This window comes from Coloeus monedula (genome assembly GCF_965178545.1).
Source record: "Coloeus monedula genome assembly, chromosome: 19".
NCBI lineage: Eukaryota > Metazoa > Chordata > Aves > Passeriformes > Corvidae > Coloeus > Coloeus monedula.
The window spans coordinates 195,041-219,174 of record NC_138799.1 but is presented as its reverse complement, the minus strand read 5'-3'; the positions used below and the strand labels follow the sequence as shown (position 1 = coordinate 219,174).

At 47.1% G+C, this 24,134-nt stretch overlaps 1 protein-coding gene across 2 annotated transcripts in view; it reads right to left on the bottom strand.

The window, feature by feature from the left end:
- Positions 1-12,272: 12,272 nt before the first annotated feature.
- Positions 12,273-24,134, bottom strand: part of COX10 (cytochrome c oxidase assembly factor heme A:farnesyltransferase COX10) — a 102,606-nt gene continuing 90,744 nt past the window's right edge. Inside the window, exons 7-8 of one of the 2 annotated variants that reach the window (XM_082294060.1) lie at positions 14,077-14,552; positions 12,273-13,965 (exon numbers count right to left, since the gene is read on the bottom strand). In XM_082294060.1, coding sequence (XP_082150186.1) covers positions 14,110-14,552 — 443 coding nt within the window. In that variant the 3' untranslated portion in view covers positions 12,273-13,965; positions 14,077-14,109. Of the gene's footprint in view, positions 14,553-24,134 lie in introns of both variants that reach the window. The other variant, XM_082294059.1, reaches the window with a different exon arrangement.

Sequence of the window (24,134 nt, the reverse complement as noted above, 5' to 3'; positions counted from 1 at the left end):
TCAGTACCTAAAGGGGGATTATAAAAAGGGTGGGGACAAACCTTTTAGCACAGTCGAGGGATAATGGTGTTAAACTGACAGACGGCAGGGTTAAATTAGATATTAGGGAGAATTTTTTTACAGTGAGGGTGATAGAACACTGGCTTGGGTTGCCCAGACAAGGTGTGGATGGCCTATCCTTGGAAACATTCAAGGCCAGGGTGGATGGGGCTTGGAGCAACCTGGTCTAGTGAAAGGTGTCCCTGCCCATGGCAGGGGGCTGGACTATATGACCTTGTTAAAGGTTGGTCCATTCCAACCTAAACTATTCTGTGATACTACGCTTTGCCTGTTCTTTTGGTGAGTCAGCTTTTCAATCAGCTGCACCTTCTGTCACGCTGTATCTTCTGAAATCGCTGCCTGTAAAAATTCCTGGTGAGATTTGCCATGGTCCACATTATGGGAGTAACGCACAGAAACCGAACCCAACACAACAGGTCCTGAAAGGCAAATTAAGAGCATCTGTCTGAGGAGATCCTTCCCGCAGCACCATTAGCTGTGGGACCCTCCTTTCCAGGACGAGATCACTCCAGCGTTCTCCAGGGAGGCAGATTTTGCACATTCCATGGAAGTGCTTTAGCTGCTATTCTCCCAGCAATCATGTAACTTACCACTCCAATGCATTTGGGCTACTTTTCTACCATGTTTTTATTAAAAGATGTATAGATTTTTGTACAGAATTTTCTGCTTTCAGAGCACTTTTGCTTTGAGGGGAGAGTGAGGTTTTGCTGAAACCCCTTTATTTTTAAATTTTCCCCCAAACAAGAGGAGAATCTTTTCAGCATGAAGAGCCTTAATTTTGTGTGTCAGAAGCAACAGCACTATCCTGACTTATTCATATATCAACTTTACATCAATTCCTGCCCTGTTATGCAAAAGTGAACTGCTTCCATCACACTGGCTGTGGTGTGAGAATCTTGCAAAATTATCTGAAACTACAAACTGGAGTTTACAAACTAATTAAACCAAGCAGATTGAAGAGGGGAAATAAGACCGTGAGAGGTGTATGACTTCTGTAAAAGATACTCAGTGGGTTAACACAGAGCTTGGGCCACCCAGATCTCCATCAGTACCAGTGTCACTCGTCCCCATTCTCCCCAGGACCAGGTATTTGCAAAGTAGATTTTGGGATGACACAAGGAGAACTTTTGTACTTCTGCTACAGAGTCAACAGCCAACAATTCCACCATTTCTCTGCAGTGAGATAAAACAGGTGGCACTGCTGGGCTCTGTGGTGTGAAGGGTGATCCCAAATCAAGCAGAGATGGAGGCACCAAGCTGTGGCAGAAGGAAGGAGGAATTGCTTTCCAGTTTCCCTCTGTGTGCTGGCAAAGCTCTGCCAGCTGCCCCAGATGGGAAATTGTGAAGAGAATTAAAGAGGACAATTCCAGGCAATGCATGAATCACAGCTGTAGGCACCAATCATTCCACGGGTGCCTCTCCTGCACCCAGGCTTACTCACCTCTGCACTTGGTGTTTTGTACAATTCCAAATAGAAAATCTGCTGCTTCCACACACTGATTGCTGCACTGCACGTTCCTACACCCATGAGCTAACAGGGAAACCCTTCAGATGAAATAATTCTCCTTGTTCCTTACATCCACCAGCACCAGCCAGGATAACATCAACAAAATGTCACAGAAAGTTTGGTTTAAGCTTTTAATATATGTCAGCTGTAGCTTGTAAAAACTGGATTGGCTTTTTAAGAAAAATAGCCCCAAGATAGGTTTTATTGTAATTGTATCTTCAACAGTTGGATGTCAGGAGTTTTCTCCCAAGGAATGGCAAATGGGTAAGTGATCAGAAAAAGCATCCATGCTAAGGTAGGTCAGGAGGAGGGCTGGGCTCTCCCTGGAACGAGGAGTGTGGGTGAGAGAGGTTTCGACCAGTGGGTTGGGAACCAACTGTGGCTCCATCCTCCAGACTGACCCACTGCCTCCAGCAGGAGCCCACACCACTGCTTGGCAGGACACAGGTCTCCTCCATTCCTGCTGCCATCTCAAGAGCAGGGCTCCAGCTCGGCTCAACACTTGCTCTTGGCTCCTGAAATTTGCTTAACGTGCCCCATGCAGCAGTTGCGGGAGGAGCATGTGTGCTGTGGCCACGGAGCGGGGCACAGGGCAAGAAATATTTTGAAGAAACAGAGTTGGAAAGGAATGGGTACAACCAGAAATGCACAGCTGGGTTTGCTCTGTGCCCTGGGATCAGAGCAGTGGCTGTCTTGCTGGCTGGTTAATCAGTAACTAATTGAGCTGCATCAGTACAGTCTCCATACCCTGTTTCTTGATGATTTTTGATTACAAAGATGGCACTGGGAAGGTGCAGCTCCTGACAAGAGGTCACAGTAGCACTTAGTGGAGCACTGCTGAGAAGCTGTGGATTTCCCAGTCCTGGAAGTGTTCAAGGCCAGGTTGGATGGGGCTTGGAGCAACCTGGTCTAGCAGAAGATGTCCCTACCCATAGCAGGGGGTTGGAACAAGATGATCTTTAATGGCCTTTCCAATCCAAACTGTTCTGTGATCCTGTGATCAAATCCACAGTGAGGAGAGAGGAAGAGTGAGGTCTGTTGGCTCACCTCACCAACATCCACGCTGGGTGACTCTTCCCAGGCCATGTGTCCTACAGATGCAGCCATGTGCTTTCCAGTATTTTCTTGGAGTTTGACACAAGGCAGCAGTTTCCACTGCTTCTCCAGTCCTGTCGGGATGCTGAGTTTCACTTTGTTGCTTTCTCTCTTTCCAATCAGAAAATCTGTATGTCCTTTCAGCAAATGTTATTTTTCTGACACTGAAGAGGCCATTTCTGAAACGCTCCTTCTTCTGAAAGATGAAGGCTTCACACCCAGCTCTTCAGAGATCTGCAGGAACAAGCCTGATGGGGTGATAAATAGGAGCAAGTACCCAAAATCAAGTTAATGTGCTCTTGGTCCCAATCCAGACAGGATGCAGTTTGCCTGACATGGTTAAAGTTCTGTTTTGAGAAAAGTAATTCACCATTTCATGATGTTAATCATGATCATGGGAAAATGAGGCATTCTAGAGCGTGTAACCCTGGAGTGCTCTGCTGTACAGTGACCTGGCCGGAGAGGAGGTGACCAGCCACCACCACCCCCTTTTTGGGAACATACAGCACCCAGAACCCTGAGAGGCAGGGCTTTGGTGTGAGACTTCTGCGTTCCTCATCCATCCATACGTATCTATAATGGGATTTTGTCCTTATTGCAATACTCTGAGATGCTCCTCAGTCACGGAACTGTCTCAGCCCTCTCCCCCTTGCAGGGCCCCAGGAAGAGAAGTCCTGCACTTCCTTATTCCACTTTTTCCCACCCTAGGAAATCCTTATTGCCGTCTCCTCCCCTCACCTCTGCCACATGTCCTGTGCAGCGTATCCTGTGCTGTTCCAGAGCACACAGAAGATGAGGATCACCGACAGATAAATCTTGTGTGTCTGTCAACAGCCTTCTCTCCACCACTGCACACATCTGCTGGACTTGTCTTAATGTCACAATAGTGAGGTAAGAGCTGGGAGAAAGGCATGAGGACATTTGGGGTTTTGTCCTGAAAACCACATGTACTTTAACCCATAGATATGCAGCTTGCAGTGAGTGTTCTTGGACCAGGATTGCTGGACTAGTAGAGGCAGTGGCCATCCCAGCTGCAAACAGCCAAATGGTGGGACTGGGCCACGCTGGGGGAGACAGGCCACGGGGTGACTGCAGGTACCATCACTGGGACTCAAAACAGCTCAGCCACTGGCAAGGCAAGTGCCTGGGGCTTTATGCAACCCCTCTGCACCCAAGCCCAAGTGCCACATAATGCCTTAGAGCCCTCAGCTGTGGCTTCGTAACCCCACCACCAACCAGGGACATCCCAGGGACATCCCAGGGGCATCCCAGGGACATCCTAGGGACATCCTAGGGACATCATTGCCTCTCACAGTGTCCCTCTGCGTTGTCCTGGGCGTGCTCCCACCAGGGCCACGGGCAGCACCGCTATACAGATGTAAGAGGAGATCTTGTTTCTCTTAACCTGAAACCATTTCCTTTCCCCCACTGCCCTCCCTCCCCTTGCTCCCTAATTCATCCCTGGGGTTTTAATATCTATTTCTCCAAGTGCCACATACCAAATTTACTGCTCGCATAACTGCACTGACTTCAATGGAGAAGAGCATTTAGGGTGCTCCAAGGAGGTGTAAGTAGGAGTGATGTGATGGAATTGAGTAAAGGAAAATATAGTCTGACTGTCAAGAAGAGTTTCCTACCAGCGAAATCTATAGACTGTGGAAGTTTCCCATGGGAATGAGCAGAAACCAAGTTGCTGAAGTCATTTTAAACCAGCACAAGAGAATAGGAAATCAGCCCAGCGACTGGCCAGAAGGAAAGGAGAGATGACATAATGCTAGTTCTCCATCTCTAATTTCTGTGGCTGCATTGCTTTGTCCATGAAATTATTTTAACACAACTGGATTTCTCTTTGTTGTGTGATGCAATGGCCCTTGCTGCTTTGGAGAAGTTTCAATTCTTCTGCTAAATTCTGCCCTGGATTAAAGCAATACCCACTGCAGCCCCCATTAGTCCTCCTCTTACTTCTGCTGCTTGCAAACCCCTTCTGGGGTCTTCTCAGGCTTCTTCCCTGACTTTCCTGAGCCTCTGGCTCCAGTCCTGTACTTACTGAGCTGTATAGCATGGACCAGCCATTGGGAATAGTGGGAGGGTTCATCCAGGCCAACAATGCCATGTGGGGCTATGGAAGGTACCAGACATGGAGCTCACTGGCAAGCAGCAGAGAGCCCCCAGATGGAAATCTTCCTGCCTTCAGGGATCCTTCAGGTAGATTCCTCGTAGATAATTTTCTGGAAAATCATCAAGGAATGATTTTCATCACTATATATTTCCATCATTTTATATTTCCATCATTTTATATTTCCATCATTTTATATTTCCATCATTATATATTTTCATCATAAAGGAATGATTTTCATCAAGGCACGTAGGGAAACGCTGCTTTCCCTGGTGACCTCTGGCTCTGGTAACCCCTGCCTGCCTAATCTGGGCTCTGTGGATAAAACCAGGGCTGCAGATGCAGTGGCCCTGCCCTGCTACCACCCAGTGGCTTTGGCAACCCCTTGCCCACGGAACTTCCTAATGTATTTATGAATGACTTAACATTTGCTCACCGTCTCAGCATTAGCAAAGCTCTAGTGTGAGTAACCTCCTGCCTCGCACAGTTCCCAGATAATTACAGATTAGAACAGGCTAATTTTTATTTTTGTAAAGCTGTCAGAGATCTATGTTTGTTATTATTGTCTCCTAGGTTGCCAGTTGCATAAATACATATGTAAAACCCCCTTTGATCTCTAAGTATAATGACACAGATTTATCAAATGTTTGCCTTTTTCTGTCTCTTTGAAAAGGCTGATTTATGGAGTGCAGTCCCTACCTCCCTTCCTCTCTTGAAATATGAAGTGTTTGTGATCAGCCAAGGTAATATTTAATATCCTGCCAAGAATCCTTTGCACTTCCTAACAAATGAACTACAACCTAACCAAATGGTTCACATCTGTTTAGCCTCTTCTTTTTAACTAAACAAATTAGCATTAGAATACCTGGACAGAACACAAAGTCCCTTTCTAGATGACAGAACACAGACAATTATTAGCAAGGGGAGTAACTGTACTGAAAGGAGCAGGCATGGATGTAGCAGATGTTTTCACATCTCCTGTAGTGTCCATGAATGACCCGCACCACAGTGGACACACTGCCACAGCCTTTTGAAGTGGGTGAGAAGTCCATTCAGCGTCGCCTTCTGAATGAAATTAAAGGCACAAGCCCCAGTGAGTTAAGTGCTCCATTTAAACCACTTCCAGCAAAGACAGGTTTTGCTGGGGAGTTGTTTCCCCCATAAATGGCTAAAATAAAGAACATCACCCCACTCCTCCCCACTCACAGGCTCAGGATTCTCAGGAGGCAACAGCCTGCTCTGGTTTTATTTCTGTTCTCACTAGTGCTTTCTCATCTCAAGAGCATCAAACCACCCAGCCTCATCATCCTTACTTTCTGGGAAATACAGTGTGATGGGTTATTTGGGGTTTAGGAGAATCACAAGGCATAAATGAACATCTGCAAAGTATAGGTGGGATTATTACAGCCTCCTACAGTCTGCACATGGGCAATTACAAGTTCACACCCCTCCAATTCCCACTGGGGTCCTAAACACCTTTTAATCAGAAATTCAGGAGAGGCTCTAGGGTGGAGGTGGGACAGGACAGAGTGAGACGGGCTCTCCACTAAGCACTCAGTTAATTGGATTCATTGCTGGACGAGGTAGCCAAAGGAAACAGGTTTTATTAGGGCTAACACTTAGCTTTTATTGTAAATGTTTTGAAAAAGAAAACACTCTAAAGCTTCACAGAGATACTGCTTTTAATACATCATCCCAATAACAAGTGATTAAAAGCAACAACAGCTACTATGAAAATGTGGCTTTGCAGCACCAGACCGCATGGGATGCAGCTGGGAAAATCATTATGAACACACCAGCGGGGTGCAATTATAAATAAAAACAGCTCTGCAAAGGCTACAAAAGCAGCAATAATCAGTCCGGTCTGTGGTTTAGTAAGGGCTACAGACATTACGGAAGGTGCTACTTATTACCAAAGCCAGGGACACCACTGGATGAAGGGATGCAACTTCGGGAGAAGTCAACAGAGGGAGTTCCCGCCACCGCGGCCAAGCGAGACTCGGCCCGCACATCCCGGCAGCCGCGCGGAGCAATCGCTGTCCCTCCGGCCACCTGGCCAGTACGGCCTTCCCGCAGTCCCCACTGAAAGAAAGGCGTACAAGCGGCGGGCAGCGCTGGACAGTCTCCAGAGCTCTGAGCTGTGCAGTCCGACAGCGTCTCTGGCACAGTCACGGCCCCAGAGACAGACATCACCAAGGCTCGGGTCTGCAGGTACCTCGTTCAGCTGCACTTCTTCCAGCCTGGGGGCTCATCTCACCCACGGGCACCTCCCAAACACCCCGACGGAGCAAGCCCTGCAGGAAGCCCAGCGATGCTGCTCCCAGCAGGAGCGTGGGATGCAGTGCTGGGTGACTCCTGGGGACCAGACCTGCCGGGCAGCAATTACACCACAGAGGACAGACCCCCTCCCACCCCAAAACAGAAGCGTTTGTCATCTATTGGCAGCCGCGGAGGCACTGCCTGGCCTGGCCAAGGTCCATGGGGTCCAGGGTGGGGACAGACCTGCACTCTGTGCAGAGCTCTGAGCAGCACAGTGAAGAGACAGCATGGGAACATCTGCCTGCAGATGGTTGCACTACACTCTTCCCAATGCTCATTTTCGAAGTGAGGAGGGTTAATCAGTCTCACTCCCAACATATTGACAGCTCCTGCCAGTCCTTGCTCCCGTTGAAAGCCAAGTGCAATGTAACAACCAGGTCAGAGCAATCAGATGAGACAGAAGAGATCTAAGTAATATTCCTCTCTGCTGCTGGGTGACAATGTGGCCCCAGCCACCCTGCTTCCCCCTGGCATGCCTGAGTTTCCCTTTGGTGCTGCTGGGAGTGGTTCAGCGCAGGGATGGCCTTGGCAGCTCTGCAGCACAAATATCCATCCAAACCTTGGAATTAACCTGATAAACTCAGGCTGTTCCTTTCCCAGGTCTGGATGCCATCCAGCAGCTCCCCTGGAAGCACTGCAGAAATGCCTTAATTACCTTGTTTGCATCTCTGTTTTAACTTTAATTTGATACAGTGTCTCCTCTCCATGGCCAAAAAAATTTTAAAAAATAAACAAAACCCCAAACATCTCCCAGTTTTTCTCAGCAGCAAAAATCTTGATCTTTCTCCTTGGTTAAAAAAAACAAAAGATGAGTCTCTGGGCCAGACACTTCTTTGCAAATGAGCTTTGAGTGCTGCGTATCCAATTCTGTGCCAGAAGGCGGTCAGTGCTGGAGCCCATCCTGCCAGGCTGGGAGATCCCCCGGCACCATGGTCTGGTCTCTGCGCATCCTACCTGCAGGTATGACTCTTTCCCTCTTCCCTCTACTTGCTTTTTGGGTGAGGAAGATGGGCAAGATGTCCCCAGTGGTCGCAGTTAGGGACAGTTTGGTCACTGTGGGAGATCAGATCCCTGCTGTTTCCAATCACCCAGGGCAATTCCCCAAAGTCTGTATTTCCCTTGAAGAACAGAGTCCAGCTACAGCCGCAGTTTTGAGGGGCACAGGCAGTGCGTGTTACAGCACGTATTCAATGAAAAAAATGTATGAAAGGGAATCTCTAATTAGAATAGAAAGTGTTACAAAGGAGAGCAGGGGGCAGAAAGGACCATGGGATGCATCTGGAACAGCAAAAGCAAGGGAAAAACCTCAACCACAAAACAGCCCCAGTCCTGGGGGCTGCCCACACTTCGGAGACACAAGGAAACCTCCCTTTAGGTACCTCACTCCCTCAGTGGGCAAGACAGAGTCAAGTGTCCTAGAAAAATGGGAATACAAGCATGAATTTAGAGCTGTTCCAGCACTAGTGGTGAGGGCCAGGCACCCTCCTTTCTAGCACCCTTTTTTAAGTCTTTGTGCTCTCCCAAAGCTCATGGGCCATGGCAGCAGCTCCTTACCACCTCCCCAGGACTGTCTATGCCCACCACATGCAAAGCATCTCTTAGGAAGGGTCAGCAATGCTCAAACAAGCATTTGAGAGCCACGACCCTTCAGGCACTGGGAGAAACACCCAGCACCTTCCCAGAATGGTTTAATGCGCCAGCCTGAGCCTGCTGCCAAATTGTCAGTTCTCGCTCCAAGGCCTGGGGGTGCCAGAGCTGGTTAGGAATGGCAGGAAAACATCTCCACATTGTGGGAAAACAGCTCGTTTTGCCAACCCTGTTCTGTGAAACAGATGAACTGTACTTTTTTGAAATACCGGAAAGTAGCCCAAGGTGCTGACCCAGGCTGGAAAATCTTCAGTGCAAACAGGTAAAGTCTGGAAGCAGAAAAGCAGAGGTGATAGAGGATGGAGCCAGTGGAGCCCAGTGACAGCACAAGGAGCAGTGGCCATTAACTAAAACACAAGAAGTTCCACTTCAACATGAAAAAGAACTTACTTCCACAGAGGGTGGCAGAACACTGGAACAGCTTCCCAGACAAGGTGTGGAGTCTCCCTATCTGGAGACATTCCAAACCCACCTGGACACGTTTCTGTGTCACCTGCTCTGGGTGACCCTGCCTTGGCAGGGCACTGGATGAGATGATCCCCAGAGGTCCCTCCCAACCCCCAGCTACTCTGGGATTCTGTGAACAGAAGGGTTCAAAGGCAGCTCTGAAGCTCACCAGACCTCCTGTTGGAGCCACAGAAGCCTGTAGTACTTTTATTTCAGAGGGGACTAAAAACCATTGTGGGAATCACCCAGAAGGGCACAGTCTGAGGGATCTCATGGAGGAGGGTCATCACCGATGACACTTCTGAACTCGCAACACAGGTGTGACCTTTGACTCCAAACTAACCCCAAGCTGTTTGGGAGATGATGAACATTAGAACCAGACTCTGACTTATCTTGGGCGAGGCCAAGTGCTGGACATGTACCCCTGGGGGTCAAGCCCTGCCCTGCAGCACTGACCTTGCCACAACAGGAAGAAGAAATTGCAGCACCAAGAGGCAAGTAACTGACTCAAGGTCCCACGGGCAGCACAAGTGGCATCCTGCATCCCATGTGCCCTCACCGGGACTGGCTCTTTGCCTGGTTAAGAAATTCCATGACTCAAAATGCCTTTGGGGACAGCCTGCAATGGAGCACCTAGAATTACCACCTCCAGCAGAGCTGCTTGTAGGAAATAGTGCTGATATCTCTATAATAGGAAAGTGTTCTGTAGACACCCTGCATTTCCAAGGAAGAGGGAATATCTAATCACCTCTGGAGAGCAACTGGGACAACATGCTTTCTATCTGTAATGACAATGATTTCTAACAGTATCACTGTTTCCATTCCTACTCTCCTGGGACCGTCAGAACTGAAAAGGACGTGTGTTTTATGTAAGCCCTGAAATGCCGTGGCCTGGCTGAGTGGGAAATGCTGCTGGAGCCAGGAGAGTGTGAATGTGTGACTCTGCTGGGGCAGATTATATCAGAGATTGATCCAGGAAGTGAGAAAAAAAAAGCCCATTGGGGGAAATGAGAAGGAAAACGCTGTGAGCACAGGGATTGGGTTTCCTCACTCATGCTGGAACAAAGAGCAGAGCACTTTGTTCCACCAACTGCCTGCTGTGCTGGCATGCCTCCCTGGCAGGGGTACCAGGATGCTTGCCCTGCTCGGGTACCACACACAGTTCATACAAGACCTGGGGCTCCTTGTGAACCTGAGAGCTCAGGGCAACTCCCAGTCATGTAGCCCAGTTCCCCACACCACCCTGCGAGTGGTGTGCTCCGTGATCTGCTGAATGTCAGGGCAAAGGAGAGAGGAGGGGAGACCCCAGTCCCCCTGCAACTCTTCAAAGCCTTACCCAGCACTCACCCTGCCAGGCTGTTCAGAACAATGGGCATGGGCTGACAGAGACATGAGCTGTTCCCTCCTCCAACAAGAAGTATTTCCATCCCTATTTAACAGCTGGTACATTTCTTCTACAGAGATCTGGAAAGAATGAAGATTCCCTGAGCCTTAGGGCTACTGTTTCATCCACAAAACCACACAAAAGGTTTCAAGTCCAAATAGACAAAACCTGGCTTCATCCTCTTGAGTTGCTGGTTCAGATTTCTCCATGAGCTTGTCCAGGCTTCTGGTGGTGCAGAGCTGCCTCCTGTGACAGCAACGCCGAGATGGGACCCTCTCAGCTACCAGCAGACCTAGGGCTAGGAGGGACACAGCACACCACTGCTATTTTTTTCACTACCACATAAAGAGCAGGTATTCCATGGCTGGGGGTCGGAACAATGTGGTCTTTAAGGCTCCTTTCAACCCAAACCATTCTGTGATTCTGCAGGGCCAGTTCATGGGGAGTTCCTGAGTAACCAGGATAAAGAGTGACGAACAACCATATTCAAGTTATCCAAATGGGATAAGGAAAAAAACAACATTGCAATTCCATGCAGGAACTGCTGTTCCAGGTTCAAGGAGCCCTCAAAGCCTGATGTTTGCACAGCCCAGCACAGAGATGCAGAAAGCCCGGGTTTATCTCCTGTGCAAATCCATCCCAACAAGGCACCTCATGCACCTCACCTGCCTCTTTCCCTGCAGCAGTAACAGCAGTGCTGGAGGGGGGGATGGCTGGCATTAGTACCCCCTGGAGGGTCACAGGGGCCACAAACATCCTTGGGTGATGGCAGACAGTTCAGGATTTTTAATTTTCCATAGTGGCACCAGCAATATTGAAAAACAGACCTGAGAGCACCTACTCCAATATCCGTCTGCCACCAAGTCTTCAGTTTGGGAAGATGTCTATTTTCAAAGCACATGCAACAGCAAAATCTCCTAAAGGCAGTAAAATGGCAGCAGATGGTTTCATCCACACCTGACACATGGCCAACGTGCAGCAGAGCAGGGAACACTTTCTAGGTAAAGAAAGCATTTCTTTTTAAATAAGAAATTTAAATAAGGTATAATCTTACATTTAAATCCCAGATCCACTGATTCTAAAGCCATGCTTTCCCTCAAGGGCAGACCCACTGGGTGTGGAAATAATGGTGCAACCCAGTGACCTGCATTTTGCAGACATTCAGTGATGATTATAAAGCTCCCATCCAGCCCTAAACCCCGTGAATGCTACACATTTTGGCCCAAGAAATGAAGCTGACTCTCTTCAGGACACAACCACAGGCATGTCCTTGAGACCTTTAATCAGAATGGAATTCCTCAGCAGCACCCAGGAATTGCAGGCCATCTGAAGCCTGACTCCATAATGACTTAGGAGAAACCCACAACCCTCCTGCGTCAGCACCACTTTCTGCCTCTGGGAGGAAAATCTGTGGTTTTTTGTGAGCCATCTGCTCTTTTCAGGTTCGTCTCCCACCTAAAGGTTGACCAAATTCTTTGGTTTCGCACAAACCCTTTCCACTCACACGCAATTTATTTTCAGTGTGCTGCTTGCACAATAAATCAGCATTTCACAAGCTGTCCTTGCTCTTGCAGTGGTCAAAAACATTGTTGCTGTGAGAAGTGCCCCAAAACTATCAAATACTTTTGCAATTAACTGAACCCGACCAGAGTTTCAACAAGAAGTTAATAGTTTGAAACAGATTTGGAGCACTCATCTCTTTTTGGACAGTATGCACTTTATTGCAGAGAAGACTGGATGCATTTTTAAAACAAATTCAGGTGTTGCACAGTTTCTATACAGTTCCACAAAGTGTCGCCCACAGTAACTTGAGCACAGTGGACTCTGTCAGTGAGGGAGCTCCATCTTGTCACCTGCAATCACTCATGTCACCAAATCTTGCAGCCAATTATTTAAGAGCCATGGAAACAGGTGGCCCTGCTCCTGCGAGCACCTCTGCCAGAAAACAGAGGTTAAACCATGTCACTCCTGATTTACACCAGCATAACTGAGACCAGGAGCCAGGCTTGGATCATGAGAGCAGCCAGGGAAGGTTTTATGTCAGTGTGATACACCTCTGGTGGCAGATTTGTGACGTTTCCTGAAGGGCTTTATTTGAGATCAAGCTCGAGACAGTGTCTTCCTTTTCAGGTATTGCTGTATCTTTGGATCAGTGCTCATCCTGCTGCCCAGTCCCTCTCCACATGGGAAAGAAATTTTGACTTGATATGTTTTCTTGGCATGAAAACACATCAAGTCATAACAGGCACTACCACAATAAACTATCACTGTCTCTGCCCCCGATGCTGCTGTGTTTGGGAGCACCCCAGCAGGTCACAGCCAGCTCCAGGCAGGATGAGGGTAAGCCACAGCTGAACAGCAGGATCACAAGCATGTTAGACTGTGACCAGAAATGTTCTTCAGCATATCAGTTAACAGGGATAATGCACTTTCCTCAGGAGACCATCCACAATAATTGCTTTGGAGAGACACTGGCTGCATCAGCAAGTGAACATTATGTTAGATTAAAATCCCCAGCTCTTTTTCTGTAAAATGTGTTTCCTTACCTATTAATCACCCCCAAGGTGAAGCCTTTCTGAGCCACCACTCACACTGTGACATTCAACACAGCTCAAGCTTTTGATGCCAGTCCAGAGCTTGTCTAAGGATGCTGAGACAAGACACATTAACATGGAAAAGCCTTACAACCACCTGACTCTGGCATATGCTTCTCACCTCCTCCACAATTCACAGCCTCTCTGCCATAAACAATAATGGTGATTTTTACCAGCTGAAGATCTGACACACAGGGCTCAAACACTAATGACGTAAAATCACTTGGGAGTCAGAAGTTCCCTGTGACGGAAATACAGTAGAATGGCTCAGTGTGTCCAAGGGATACACTACAGGAGAACTGTTTAAATGCTTGTGTGTGTTGTGCTGAAAGAGAGTTTTCTTCACTCCTTTAGCACTGTGCCAGGCGTATGAGAGCTAAAAATCTACTGAGGTGAATGGGAACCTTGGGAAGAGCAGCTGATTGAAAAAAGCCCCTAAAACGGAAGGCTTTGGTGTAATACCAGTACAGGTACGGCACGGATTGAGAGAAGAAGAGTTCACCCTTTCATGTGCCCAAAGTTTAAATTAAAGGAAGGCGTGCTTGGGGAGAAGGGTGAGAAATCATTCATTGGTCACTTGCTGATGGCTTCACCAAGGCTGCCAGTGCTGACAGCGGCACGTGTGCGCATGCGACTTCTTAACTACCTCAACTACTCGTGAGAAAAGAGGCCGTGACTCATGGGGACTTTGGAAGGCCATCCCAAAATGATGTGCTCCTGGCATAGGCTAAATCATAATCTGTGATGAGTTAAGGGGCCTAAGGCCCTGAATGTTTTAAGGTCTCCTGACTATTCCCTGTCAAAAGAAAATAGAAAATTATCACATGAAGTGGTCGCTAAGCACAAATGATTCCTCTTAAAACAGATTCCCAAAGGATCCCCCCTTGCAATTACTAAAATATACTACCTGATGTGTCACAAGGATGACAGGTATTGACATTTAAGGCAATCTAATTTCCATAGCCCTCTCACGACTTCTCCCCTGCAGGTCACCTTTGTCTTCCTTCTCCAGGAGCGATTTCTTGCAGGTGAACATGACAAGCAGCAGCATTGGCAAGTGCCACAGACTGCAGAAGAAGAGCTTCCTGGAGCTGCTGCGGTCGGCGTCCCTGTAGAACCGAAAGCCGAGGTAGGAGATGTAAAGGTTGATAGGGAGCGAAACGACGGGGAAAGTCCACGTGGTGATGTCGAGGACAGGAGCCACCGTTGAGAGTCCAATTAAGGCCAAGCAGTGACGCAGAGCCACCCGCCTGCACAGCCCCGGGTGAGTGACAGACATCATACAGTATCCTCCTCGGGAGTAATCTTCCCGCAGACCCCAGCTCAGGGCATTGAAGTGAGGGAACTGCCAGGAATAGAGGATCCCTCCTAACAGTAATGCACCTGCAGGGGGAGAGAGAGTGTTAGAGGGTCCCTGCAGGAAGTGGCACACACAGACCTCAGCTGTCACGCCCTGTTTGCAGGAGGGCAGTGCTACCCACCTGTGACACCTGTGACACCGCACACTGGTGACACTGCTCTGTACAGGGACAGGGCAGCCCTGTAAGATAAGGAACCTCTGGCTTCCATAGCATTCACATGGGGTTGGAGCACGGTGGTTTGCCTGGTTTTGGAGCACTTAATTCGAAAAGCATTTCGGCAAGTCGCTTCCTTCTAATGAGCTACTGCTAATTGGTTCCCGCACCAACTGTCTCTATCTGAGGGAAGATTGGTGGAAATGAAGCAAAATTGGACAAGAGACTGTTTTCCTGGGAGCCTCTAGATTCTACTCTCAGGTTCCTGATTTGGTGAGTCCAAAGAAAAAAAGCCAGTGGGCATCAACCAGACACAGGGAGCCTGGCTCAGTGACAGAGGAAAAGGAGGACAAGCTGCTGCTCCTGAGACCTGGGGAAACACCACACCCTGGTAGGCTGAAGCAAGGCCAAGCCCTCTGTCTGCCCATTGCATGAGGGAGGGAGGGAACTGCTCCCAGTATGGGACAAGCTCCATCATGGACCTGGGCAGGGGACAGAACCAGCAGAAGCTGTTAATGTACTAACAGGAGATGGAGAACTTACTCTTTCAAACCAAAGAAACTTCTAATCAGTTTGATCAAGTAACTCTATTCACACCAATTAACTCCTTTTACACTCAAAAAGGAGCTATGGAAGCACCACATTTCTACAGCTCTTCCTGGGACACATTACAGCATTTACTGAAGCAGAAGCAGCTCGTGCTAATTTCAGTGAACCTCCAGGACGCCCTCAGACCAAACTCCCTAAACTAATTTTATCTGAAGACACAAAAAAATCCCCCAAGGCTGTTGCAATGTTATGAGCATTCCTGGGTTTTCCTTTTGTTTCCCCAGTTCCCAAACCCTCTGCTCTCACATTAATGCTTTCTTTGTATCTCCCTGCCTCCATGAGCTCATTCTCTATGGAAACTTCTTCTCCAACTGGAGCCACGCATCCAGCATTTTCTTAATGACCTGAGAGGAACAGCAACACTCATCTGCAAACAGGTTAAGGTATTTAAATTCTTCCCCAAACACTCAATTCTTCCCCAGCAACTCTGAAAAAGCCCAAATCACTGTGTCCTCTGAACAGCTTCATGGTTCAGATCTCCTCTCCATCTACTCCTTGAAGCAGTGCATGCCTAGTTGTTGTCTCTAACAGCACAACTCCCACTGGTGCTGTCATGCAACTAATAATAATCTCAGTTTGCCAAATTGCCTTTTTTCCTGTATCTTATCGCCAGTGAAGGAACTCTCCATTAGACTTCATGCAGGTTTCCAGTGGCTTATAAATCCAGTAGTGGTGTAAAAGACCCATCTCATTGCTTTTTTGGATGAGTAACAAACACTCCTTGAGGTGAGTGTGCACCTCTCGAACTTGATTACCTGAAGTACAGAGATAGACACACTTACCTTAGGTGTGCAGCTTTCAGAACAACATTGTCTGCCATGGATTCCAGGTGATTTCATGGAATCACAGAATGGTTTGGAAGGGACCTTGTAGATCATCTCATTCCATTCCCTGCCGTGAGCAGGGGCACCTTCTATTAGACCAGGTTGCTCCAAGCCCTGTCCAACCTGGCCTTGGACACTTCCAGGGATGGGGCAGCCACAGCTGCTCTGGGCACCCTGTGCCAGGGCCTCACCACCCTCACAGGGAAGGATTTCTTCCTCACATCTAATCTAAACCTGCTCTCTGTCAGTGTGAAGCCATTCCCCCTTGTGACTCCAGACCCTTGTAAATAGTCTCTCTCCATGTTTCTTTTAGGCCCCTCCTGGTACTGGAAGGCCACAAATTAGGTCACTCAGTTTCCTGGTGTATGGCCCAAAATGCTTCAAATCCAGCTATTCAGTCCTTCTAAAGTTGATTTTTTGGATGCGGGTATTAGCACCTTTTCTCAATTGGAACCTTTTAAGACAGTTGAAAATGATGTACCCCAAAATTACCAATGATTTCAGAATATCATGGCCAGAAAAGTCCTTTTGGTCCTAACAGAACAGTATTTGTTTCAGTTCTGCTGAAACCTGAGGGAGCAGCTCTGCTGAAATAAACCAGAATTAAACATACGGAAGGAGCAGTTCTCCCTACACCAGGAGAAACAATGGGGAAATGTTCTTGTCATAAGTCACTCTTTAGCTTTTTCCTGTTCTTGTAAAACACATTAACGGAGGCAAGATCCTAAATGTGCTGCACCTAAGAGAGCAGGATTTTTCAAGTATCACATCTGAAGTGCTTTAGAGACACTAGCTTGTCATTGTCAGAGTTCAGGTAAAGGTAAACCACAATTATCCATCAGCTGAGGACACCTAAGCAGATGAAGCCAGGGCCTAAGACGTGGAGCAGAGCCTGCCCCTGCTTCCCACAGCTCCAGACCTGTGTCCGCATCCCTGTGTTTCGGCTCTAACACAGGTTTTGCTTATTCAGTTGTTCAAATGTTGTGTGCAGCCAAGCTCAAAACACACCCTAAACCTCAAACACACAAAGCCCCTTAACAGTTCCCTTACTATGACACCATTAAAAAAAAGTCATCTGGAGAAACTTTTAAACACAAACAGACCAACTAAAATACTTGAGGCTGGATTCCCATTTACAAAGCTCTGGTTTTTACATGCAAGCCTTTGGAATTTAATTACTTTGATTACATTACAACCATTGAGATAATTGAAATTTTACAGAGAAGCTGAACAGTGAAACTATTTAATAGCCCATTATGAGGACTTTAACTGACCCAATCTTTTTGTTAGGTTCCCATGTGCTGGGACATCCTGTAATTTCCTCGGCCCAGGCAGAGATTGTCGGGTTGTCAGAGAATTTTAAGTGTCACATAAGACTGATGACTTGCAAAGCACGGCACATAGTATAGTACAGTTCAGCATCAAATGAGCTCACAGTAGGAATCCTGTCAAGCCCAGAGGAGACATTGTAATACTCATTAATTACTAGATGAATGTTAACTATGTCATAATTAAGTCAGCAGTGTTTTTAAGCAATATTACAGCGAGATGAACTCTGGAGACAAATCTGTTTCCAAACAGAGCTGAGTCTACTCTATGGCCTCTGTGCCGTTCCCAACACTTTGGGAACTCAGCTAAATCACTGCAAATCTCCCTTTTCTCTACAGAGTTTATAATTAAGTGAACATCAGATGAGGTTGTTCCCAACTGGAACATGTGGATCTGGTGCAGGGTTCACAAAAGCAAAGCTGGTTGTCGGAACAGAGTCATTGCTTGGGCAGCGTGAGACAGCCAGCACCCAAGGGACACCCAGGGACACCGAGGGACATCCAGCACCTTGGGGACTCTTGGCTCCTCCACAGCTTGTGGAAATCTGAGAACAGGCAGACTGACAGGAACTCACATCTCTCTGCTTTTTGCAATAGTTCATAAATTGCAGGACCACAAGTACCTGGCTGGCTCATGGGTATCCCAAACTCCTGGGCCTTTTTGGCCAAATTTTTAATTGCTGCAATTGAGCCTGTTTATGACCAATTCTTCTCTCCAAGTGTGAGAGCCTGGGACAGATCCAGCAGACACTTAGAAATCCCAGTAACTTGTCAGATCAGTCCTGTTTGATTTTGGAGAAAATGAAGTCAACTAAGGAAAACAGGGCCCAGGTCTCCAGAACTCTTTCACTCATGTATGCAAAATAGGAATAAAATATTTTCTTCCTGAGTTCCTATTCTTTCATCTCTTTTCACTGTCTTAAATAATCTCAAAAGTTCCAGGACTGCAGAGAACCAGGTAGGTCCTAAAGCACCCACAGAGCTCAAGATAACAGGTTTTATCATTCCTCACGAATTTTAAGGTTAACCTATTATTTCTTTTCTTAAATTCTTCTTCGTGATTTATTTAAATAGTAATAGACCTCCTTTTTAATAAACAAGAACAAGCTGAGATTTTTATTTTATTTTAATATCTAAGATAAAGCAAAAATGTCAACTGGCATTGAAGAAGGTAGAAAATGGTTCCTTTTTTCTGTAAGTGTCAAGAAGGCCATGTGGCTTTTTAGAAATCTTGATTAAAATTTCATGGTTTGTTCCTTCTAGAGCAATTTATGAAGATCTCATTTGCTGAATGGTCCAAATCTCAGGTGAGAGAGCAATGTCAGTGCCAGAGCCAGACGAAATCCTTGGGTAGGAAGAGCCCCCAAGAGCAGGAGGCTGGAAAATGGTTTTTAGGGTGTAAGTCCTTGCACACCATGAGCTCTGACCACTGGTTAACACCTGGAGAGGAGAGGAGAGCAGAGCATTCAGGCAGCAACAGCTCCTTGTCCTGCCCACCCTGGGCTCACATAACATCAGTGCCACAGCAATGAAAAGCTCCAGATGCAGATGTCAATTCCTCAAACTTCTCACGTCCCATAAAGGATAGTGTTCAAGTCCATACAACATCTATTCAAGAAAGAGTAAGTACATGCAGCTGCTGAGTTATCAGTGCCAGCGTAACTCTTTCTGAGCAAACCCAGCAACCTGAGGACTGCAAACCTACCTTCTTAACCACTAAAGGGCAGAAATAATGTTTGAATTCTGCCTGACTGTCTCATGCTGAGGATGCCACTCTCTTAAGTAATGATCTGAAATATGCCTCTTTCATGCTGGCAATACCTTTCATCATCAAAGAGCTTTATACCTGTTCAGTTGGCACATGGAGCCACTGTGATGGTTTCACCCACAGATAATTATTTCAGCTGTCTGCCTTAAGTGAGACACAACAGTTTGGGATGGTCCAATTGAAACTCTCAAAAAAATTTCTGAAGACAAATTTCTCCAGGGAAGAAAAGGACTTGAGCTACAGGAGGGCACAGGCTGGAGCACAGTGTGTGTTGGTGGAAGCTCCTGCCTCAGGAGCAGGGTCAGCTAGAGTCCGACTAGCCTGGGCAGGCAGGTGAACATGGGCCTGTCCACACAAGTCACGACAAACATGTCCCAGATTTTCTACAGGGACTGCTGTATCAACACCGTGTTCCTGAAAACACACTGCAGAGGAACAATGTGTGCTTTCCTCTTGCCCTTCTCAATGTTCTGTAAAGAACACACAGTGCTTTCCCACTGCACAGAGTTCTGCAAACCTCTCAGATCACGTTCAGGTTCCGGGCAGGACAAACACCTATTCACCTAATCAATAAAACAAAAACAATAAGGAATGGGAGCTAACCTGTAGCATCAGTTCAAGAACAGACTCGCTCCTTCTGTCTTTGCTTGTGCTGCATGTATAACTGGGAAGTGGCCAACCAGCCATTAAAATAAACATGGAATAGTTAAATATCAGCTCCAAAACAGATGCTGAAATCTTAACTGCATTTCCCAAAGCTGGTGTTTACTGCCTTGGCAACCTAAGAATGTTGTTTTGCTTAAAGCACAATTTTAGTAAGTCTTCTGCCTTGAATAATGTGAAAGAATTTTAAAATTATTTCCAGACGTTGGTAGCTCTGACTTATGAGAGAAAAGCATTGGCCTTTTGTCTCTAGGAAACGGGTACGAGTTTGGCTGCTGTAAGGAGGGGAAGGCTTTGGCAGTGTAAGCTCAGCCTCTTAATGGATCGTAGTCAGGAAACAGCCACACACCGTTTTACTTGATAGCGCACAACTGGCTCTCTTCCCTTTAAAGTTGTTGAACAAATTACTCCTCTTTAATCCAGACAAGGTAGATTAGAGATCAGAGATTTGACTTGGTCCAGCTGTATCCACCTGCTTGTGAACAATCGTGCTGTCTCAGGCTGCCTTTTCCACAAGAAATTTTAACATAACCAGTCCCAAACTTTTCACCACAGCCCTGTATGAGTTTTACAGGATTTACATATTCGCAAAAAATGCAGAGGATACATGTCCAAAACTTTTATTTTCTGTCTTTTATTTTGTGTTCATTCACAAGTTTAACACAGTAGTCTTCCCTGGAGATTTCTGTGAGCAATTATGGCGGTAAAGAAAGAAAGATTTTAAAATCTTGTCAAAGCCTAGTTCAGGTTCAATGTAATCTTTAAGGATTATTTGGGGGTATTGGTACAAAGATTCGCCAGAACACACTGTGGTGTCCTGATCCACAAGGACTGGTTTGTTCAGCTCTTGGTTGCATTTTCTGTTTGTGAAGGAGAGCTGGAAGGTACAATCATTACTGCCTGTGCTTCAGTTTGTTTCAGTGATGGAAACTGATTGTTAAATCAACTGACCTCCGGTTACAATTGTTCAAGATACTGTCCTGATACCATCCCTCCTGAGGAGAAATGTTACCAGCTACTTAATTCTTCCCACTGTCTTTAGGATTAAGAACAGGATTAGCTCGTCAAAATTTACATCCTAATTTGCAATTATGAAGCCTTCTCAAAAACAAAGACATTTGGGAATTACCTAGACACTAACCTAAACCAAACTGATGCAATTCCCCTCTACTTTGCCCACATCAGCACCACAGCAAGACAACAACCAGCACTTCTGCTTCCACTGGCAAACAAAAGCAGATGCTACTGCTTCTGCTGCATGCCGCAGGAGCAGCAAAGCAGCCTTGAGGGGAAAAAGGGAAAGTATCACTTCTAAAGCTCTGCACAAGGTCCCTGGGCTGGGACAATGGTCCCGGCTGTCAGCGTGGGATGCACAGGCCAGCCCGCACCGTGCCCCTCCAAGGTTACACCGTCATGGAAACCAAGGGCGAGGAGGAAAACACTGGAAAACTCAAAAGCTTCATGGTCAGGGGTTTCAATAGCTGCTTCTTTTGAAGGGTGGCACAGAAGGCCTGTGGACCAGGAGCGTCTAAGGGCTGCAATAGACTCCTCTGCGACAGCACTGAAAGGGAAGGGGATGTTGGCCATGTGTTTGGCTTGTCTGCAAAACAAAAGGATCCTCAGTGTCCACCAGGAATAGGAAATGAAGTTGGCTGTGGAGTTTTTCACCTCGAGAGAGTGTTCCTGGCTCTGCCTTTAACAGAAGGAAGCCAGATGTCCTCAGGTACGCTCGCCACATGGAGAAAAGCTGTGGGTGTATGGATACACACAGGCATGCACACTTCTTGTGCGACACACAACAGATTATTGCAGCCAAAAGCCTCACAGGGAAACACCTTTCATTACACAGGCAAGGCTGAGAAAACAACAACGCCATACATAACTCGCCTCAGCTAACCCCAGCAACAGATGCCATAAAAGAAGAGCCTGTTGAGTAAGATGAAAATACACTCTTCTGCAAATATGTTTAGGAAGTATTTACCAAAGGACCAGACTCAGCAGAGGATTGCAAACCTGCAGAGCCATGCAGGGGCTCCTCGTCAGCCACCTCGTCCAGGCTCTGGCAGGGCTCCCACTAGCCCAAGGGTGGGAGCCCCTCCTGCAGACCCCCCTGTCCTGATTTCTCTGTGGGTGTTGTGTTTCACACCCAGGGGCATGGGGCTGCCCCATCAGCCACACACAGGGTAGAAAACCAGGCAAAGGGCACGCTGCCTGTGAACCCCAGGTGCCCCAGCAGTCGAACTGCCATTTCTTTTGTCTCTTATGAAGATGGAAAGGAAGAAAAAAATAGCCCACTGGCTTTTGTCCTAAATTCAGACCAGCTGCTCACTAGTATTGTCCCTCTACCTCATTTTTTACAGTTTTTACCCCCACAAAGCATACTCCTGGGCCCCCAGCTTCAAGTCTCATATGTCAGTGACATGAATATCTCCGTTTCCTCTGGAGCAGACCACAAATTCTGCCCTTTCATCTGGGAAGTGAAACCCTGAAAAGCTGAGTTTACCAGTGGGAGTTTATAGCAGGAGCCTCCTCTGCTCCAGCAGCAGGACGCTGGAGTTGCCCTGCTCTGGCGGCTGGCTCCCAGACCTGCTCCCACATCAAGGGGCTTTGAAAGCTCCAAGTGCTTAACTGGAAGAGACACAAAGACCTCCAAGCTTATTTTGCATACAATTAAGTTGTTGTTTTGCTCTCCCTCCTACTGGCAGACAAGTGCTACACCAGGGAAGGTATGAGAGACTCCAGCCATTGACAGGTTGGGCACAGGCCCCCCCTCTATCCTATTCTCCTTTTTTTTTGTTACTGAAACCATCCATCTGCCAAATGTCACTAGCTGATAAGAACTGCCCGTTTTTAAATCCCCTTTTGTAAATAGATGCTGGCTGACATAATTAATGTCTACCATACAACACAATTTGAATTACAAAGTAAAGGCAATTTAAAAATCAGCCTCCACATGATTACAATTGATACCGAGTCTATAAATTCCATAGCCCCAGGAATTATTTAAATTTCTGAAAATGAATGAAAATCAGTACAAGATGTCTTTCAGGGAAATGAGACCAGGAGTGGAGCATCTGAGATAAAGTAAACAGTCTCTTGAGATAAACATTCTTTGGTGCAGTAATACCTATGGCTCCTGGGCCACCACGGCTCTGCAATGTCTGCTGCACTGTCAGGGCCCTTATCTGCTCTGCCACCACCACCTATTCAGAATAAATCCCTTTAGCTGATAAGCACATTAGGTTGAGGAGCCCTGCTTGTCACTTCCATCTCACTGGGTGGTTTGTATGAACTCCGTGGCACCAAATTGCTCTGCCCCGCGACACTGATCCTGCTTGCCGGCAGGATCCAGCCTTCAGCACCTGAGCAGAGCATGGTCAGTGGAAGAAGTACCAAAGTTCTTGGGCCCCCAACATAAGAAGGAAATGGGACTGTTGGAGCAAGTCCAAAGGAGTCCTCAAAGTTGATAAAGAGACTGAAGCATCTTCCCAATGGGGACAGGCTGAGAGAATTGGGGCTGTTCACCCTGCAGAAGAGAAGGTTGTGTGGAGACCTCACAGCACCTTCCGGGACCTGAAGGGGCTACAAAGACGTCTGAGAACGACTCTGCATCAGGAACTGTAGCAACAGGACAAGAGGGAATGGGTTCAAACTGTAAGAGGGGAAATTTAGATTTGGTATTAGGAACAAATTCTTCCCTGTGATGGTGGTGAGGCCCTGGCACAGGTTGCCCAGAGAAGCTGTGGCTGCCCCATCCCTGAAAGTGTCCAAGGCCAGGTTGGATGGGGCTTGGAGCACCCTGGTTTAATGGAAGGTGCCCCTGCCCACAGCAGGGGGTTGGAACAAGATAATCTATAAGGTCCCTAACCATTCTAGGATTCTATGAAAATGTATAAGGCAAAAAAAAGAGGCTGTGGCATTTGAAGACATTTACTCCAGACTCAGTTTTCCTGTTAACTAGAAATAACAAGTTTAAATGGATATTAGTCTGGGGAGAGAGAACAGCAGTGTGAGGGTAATTTAAAGCATATATACACTGTGCCTCTTACACACCAAAATAAACAGCTCTGTTTCTTCCTAAGGATCCCTGTGCACAAGCTCAGCAGCATCGTGGCAGAGCCAGGAGCTCTCCTGCGTGTGGATCCCATACAGGAGGAAGATCTGGCACAGAGGAGTTTGACCTCTCTTCCTGTCTCTCTGCTATCACTTAAGGTTTTAAGTGAATGCCATTATTTTCCTGCTAGTCCTTCCTTTGTAAA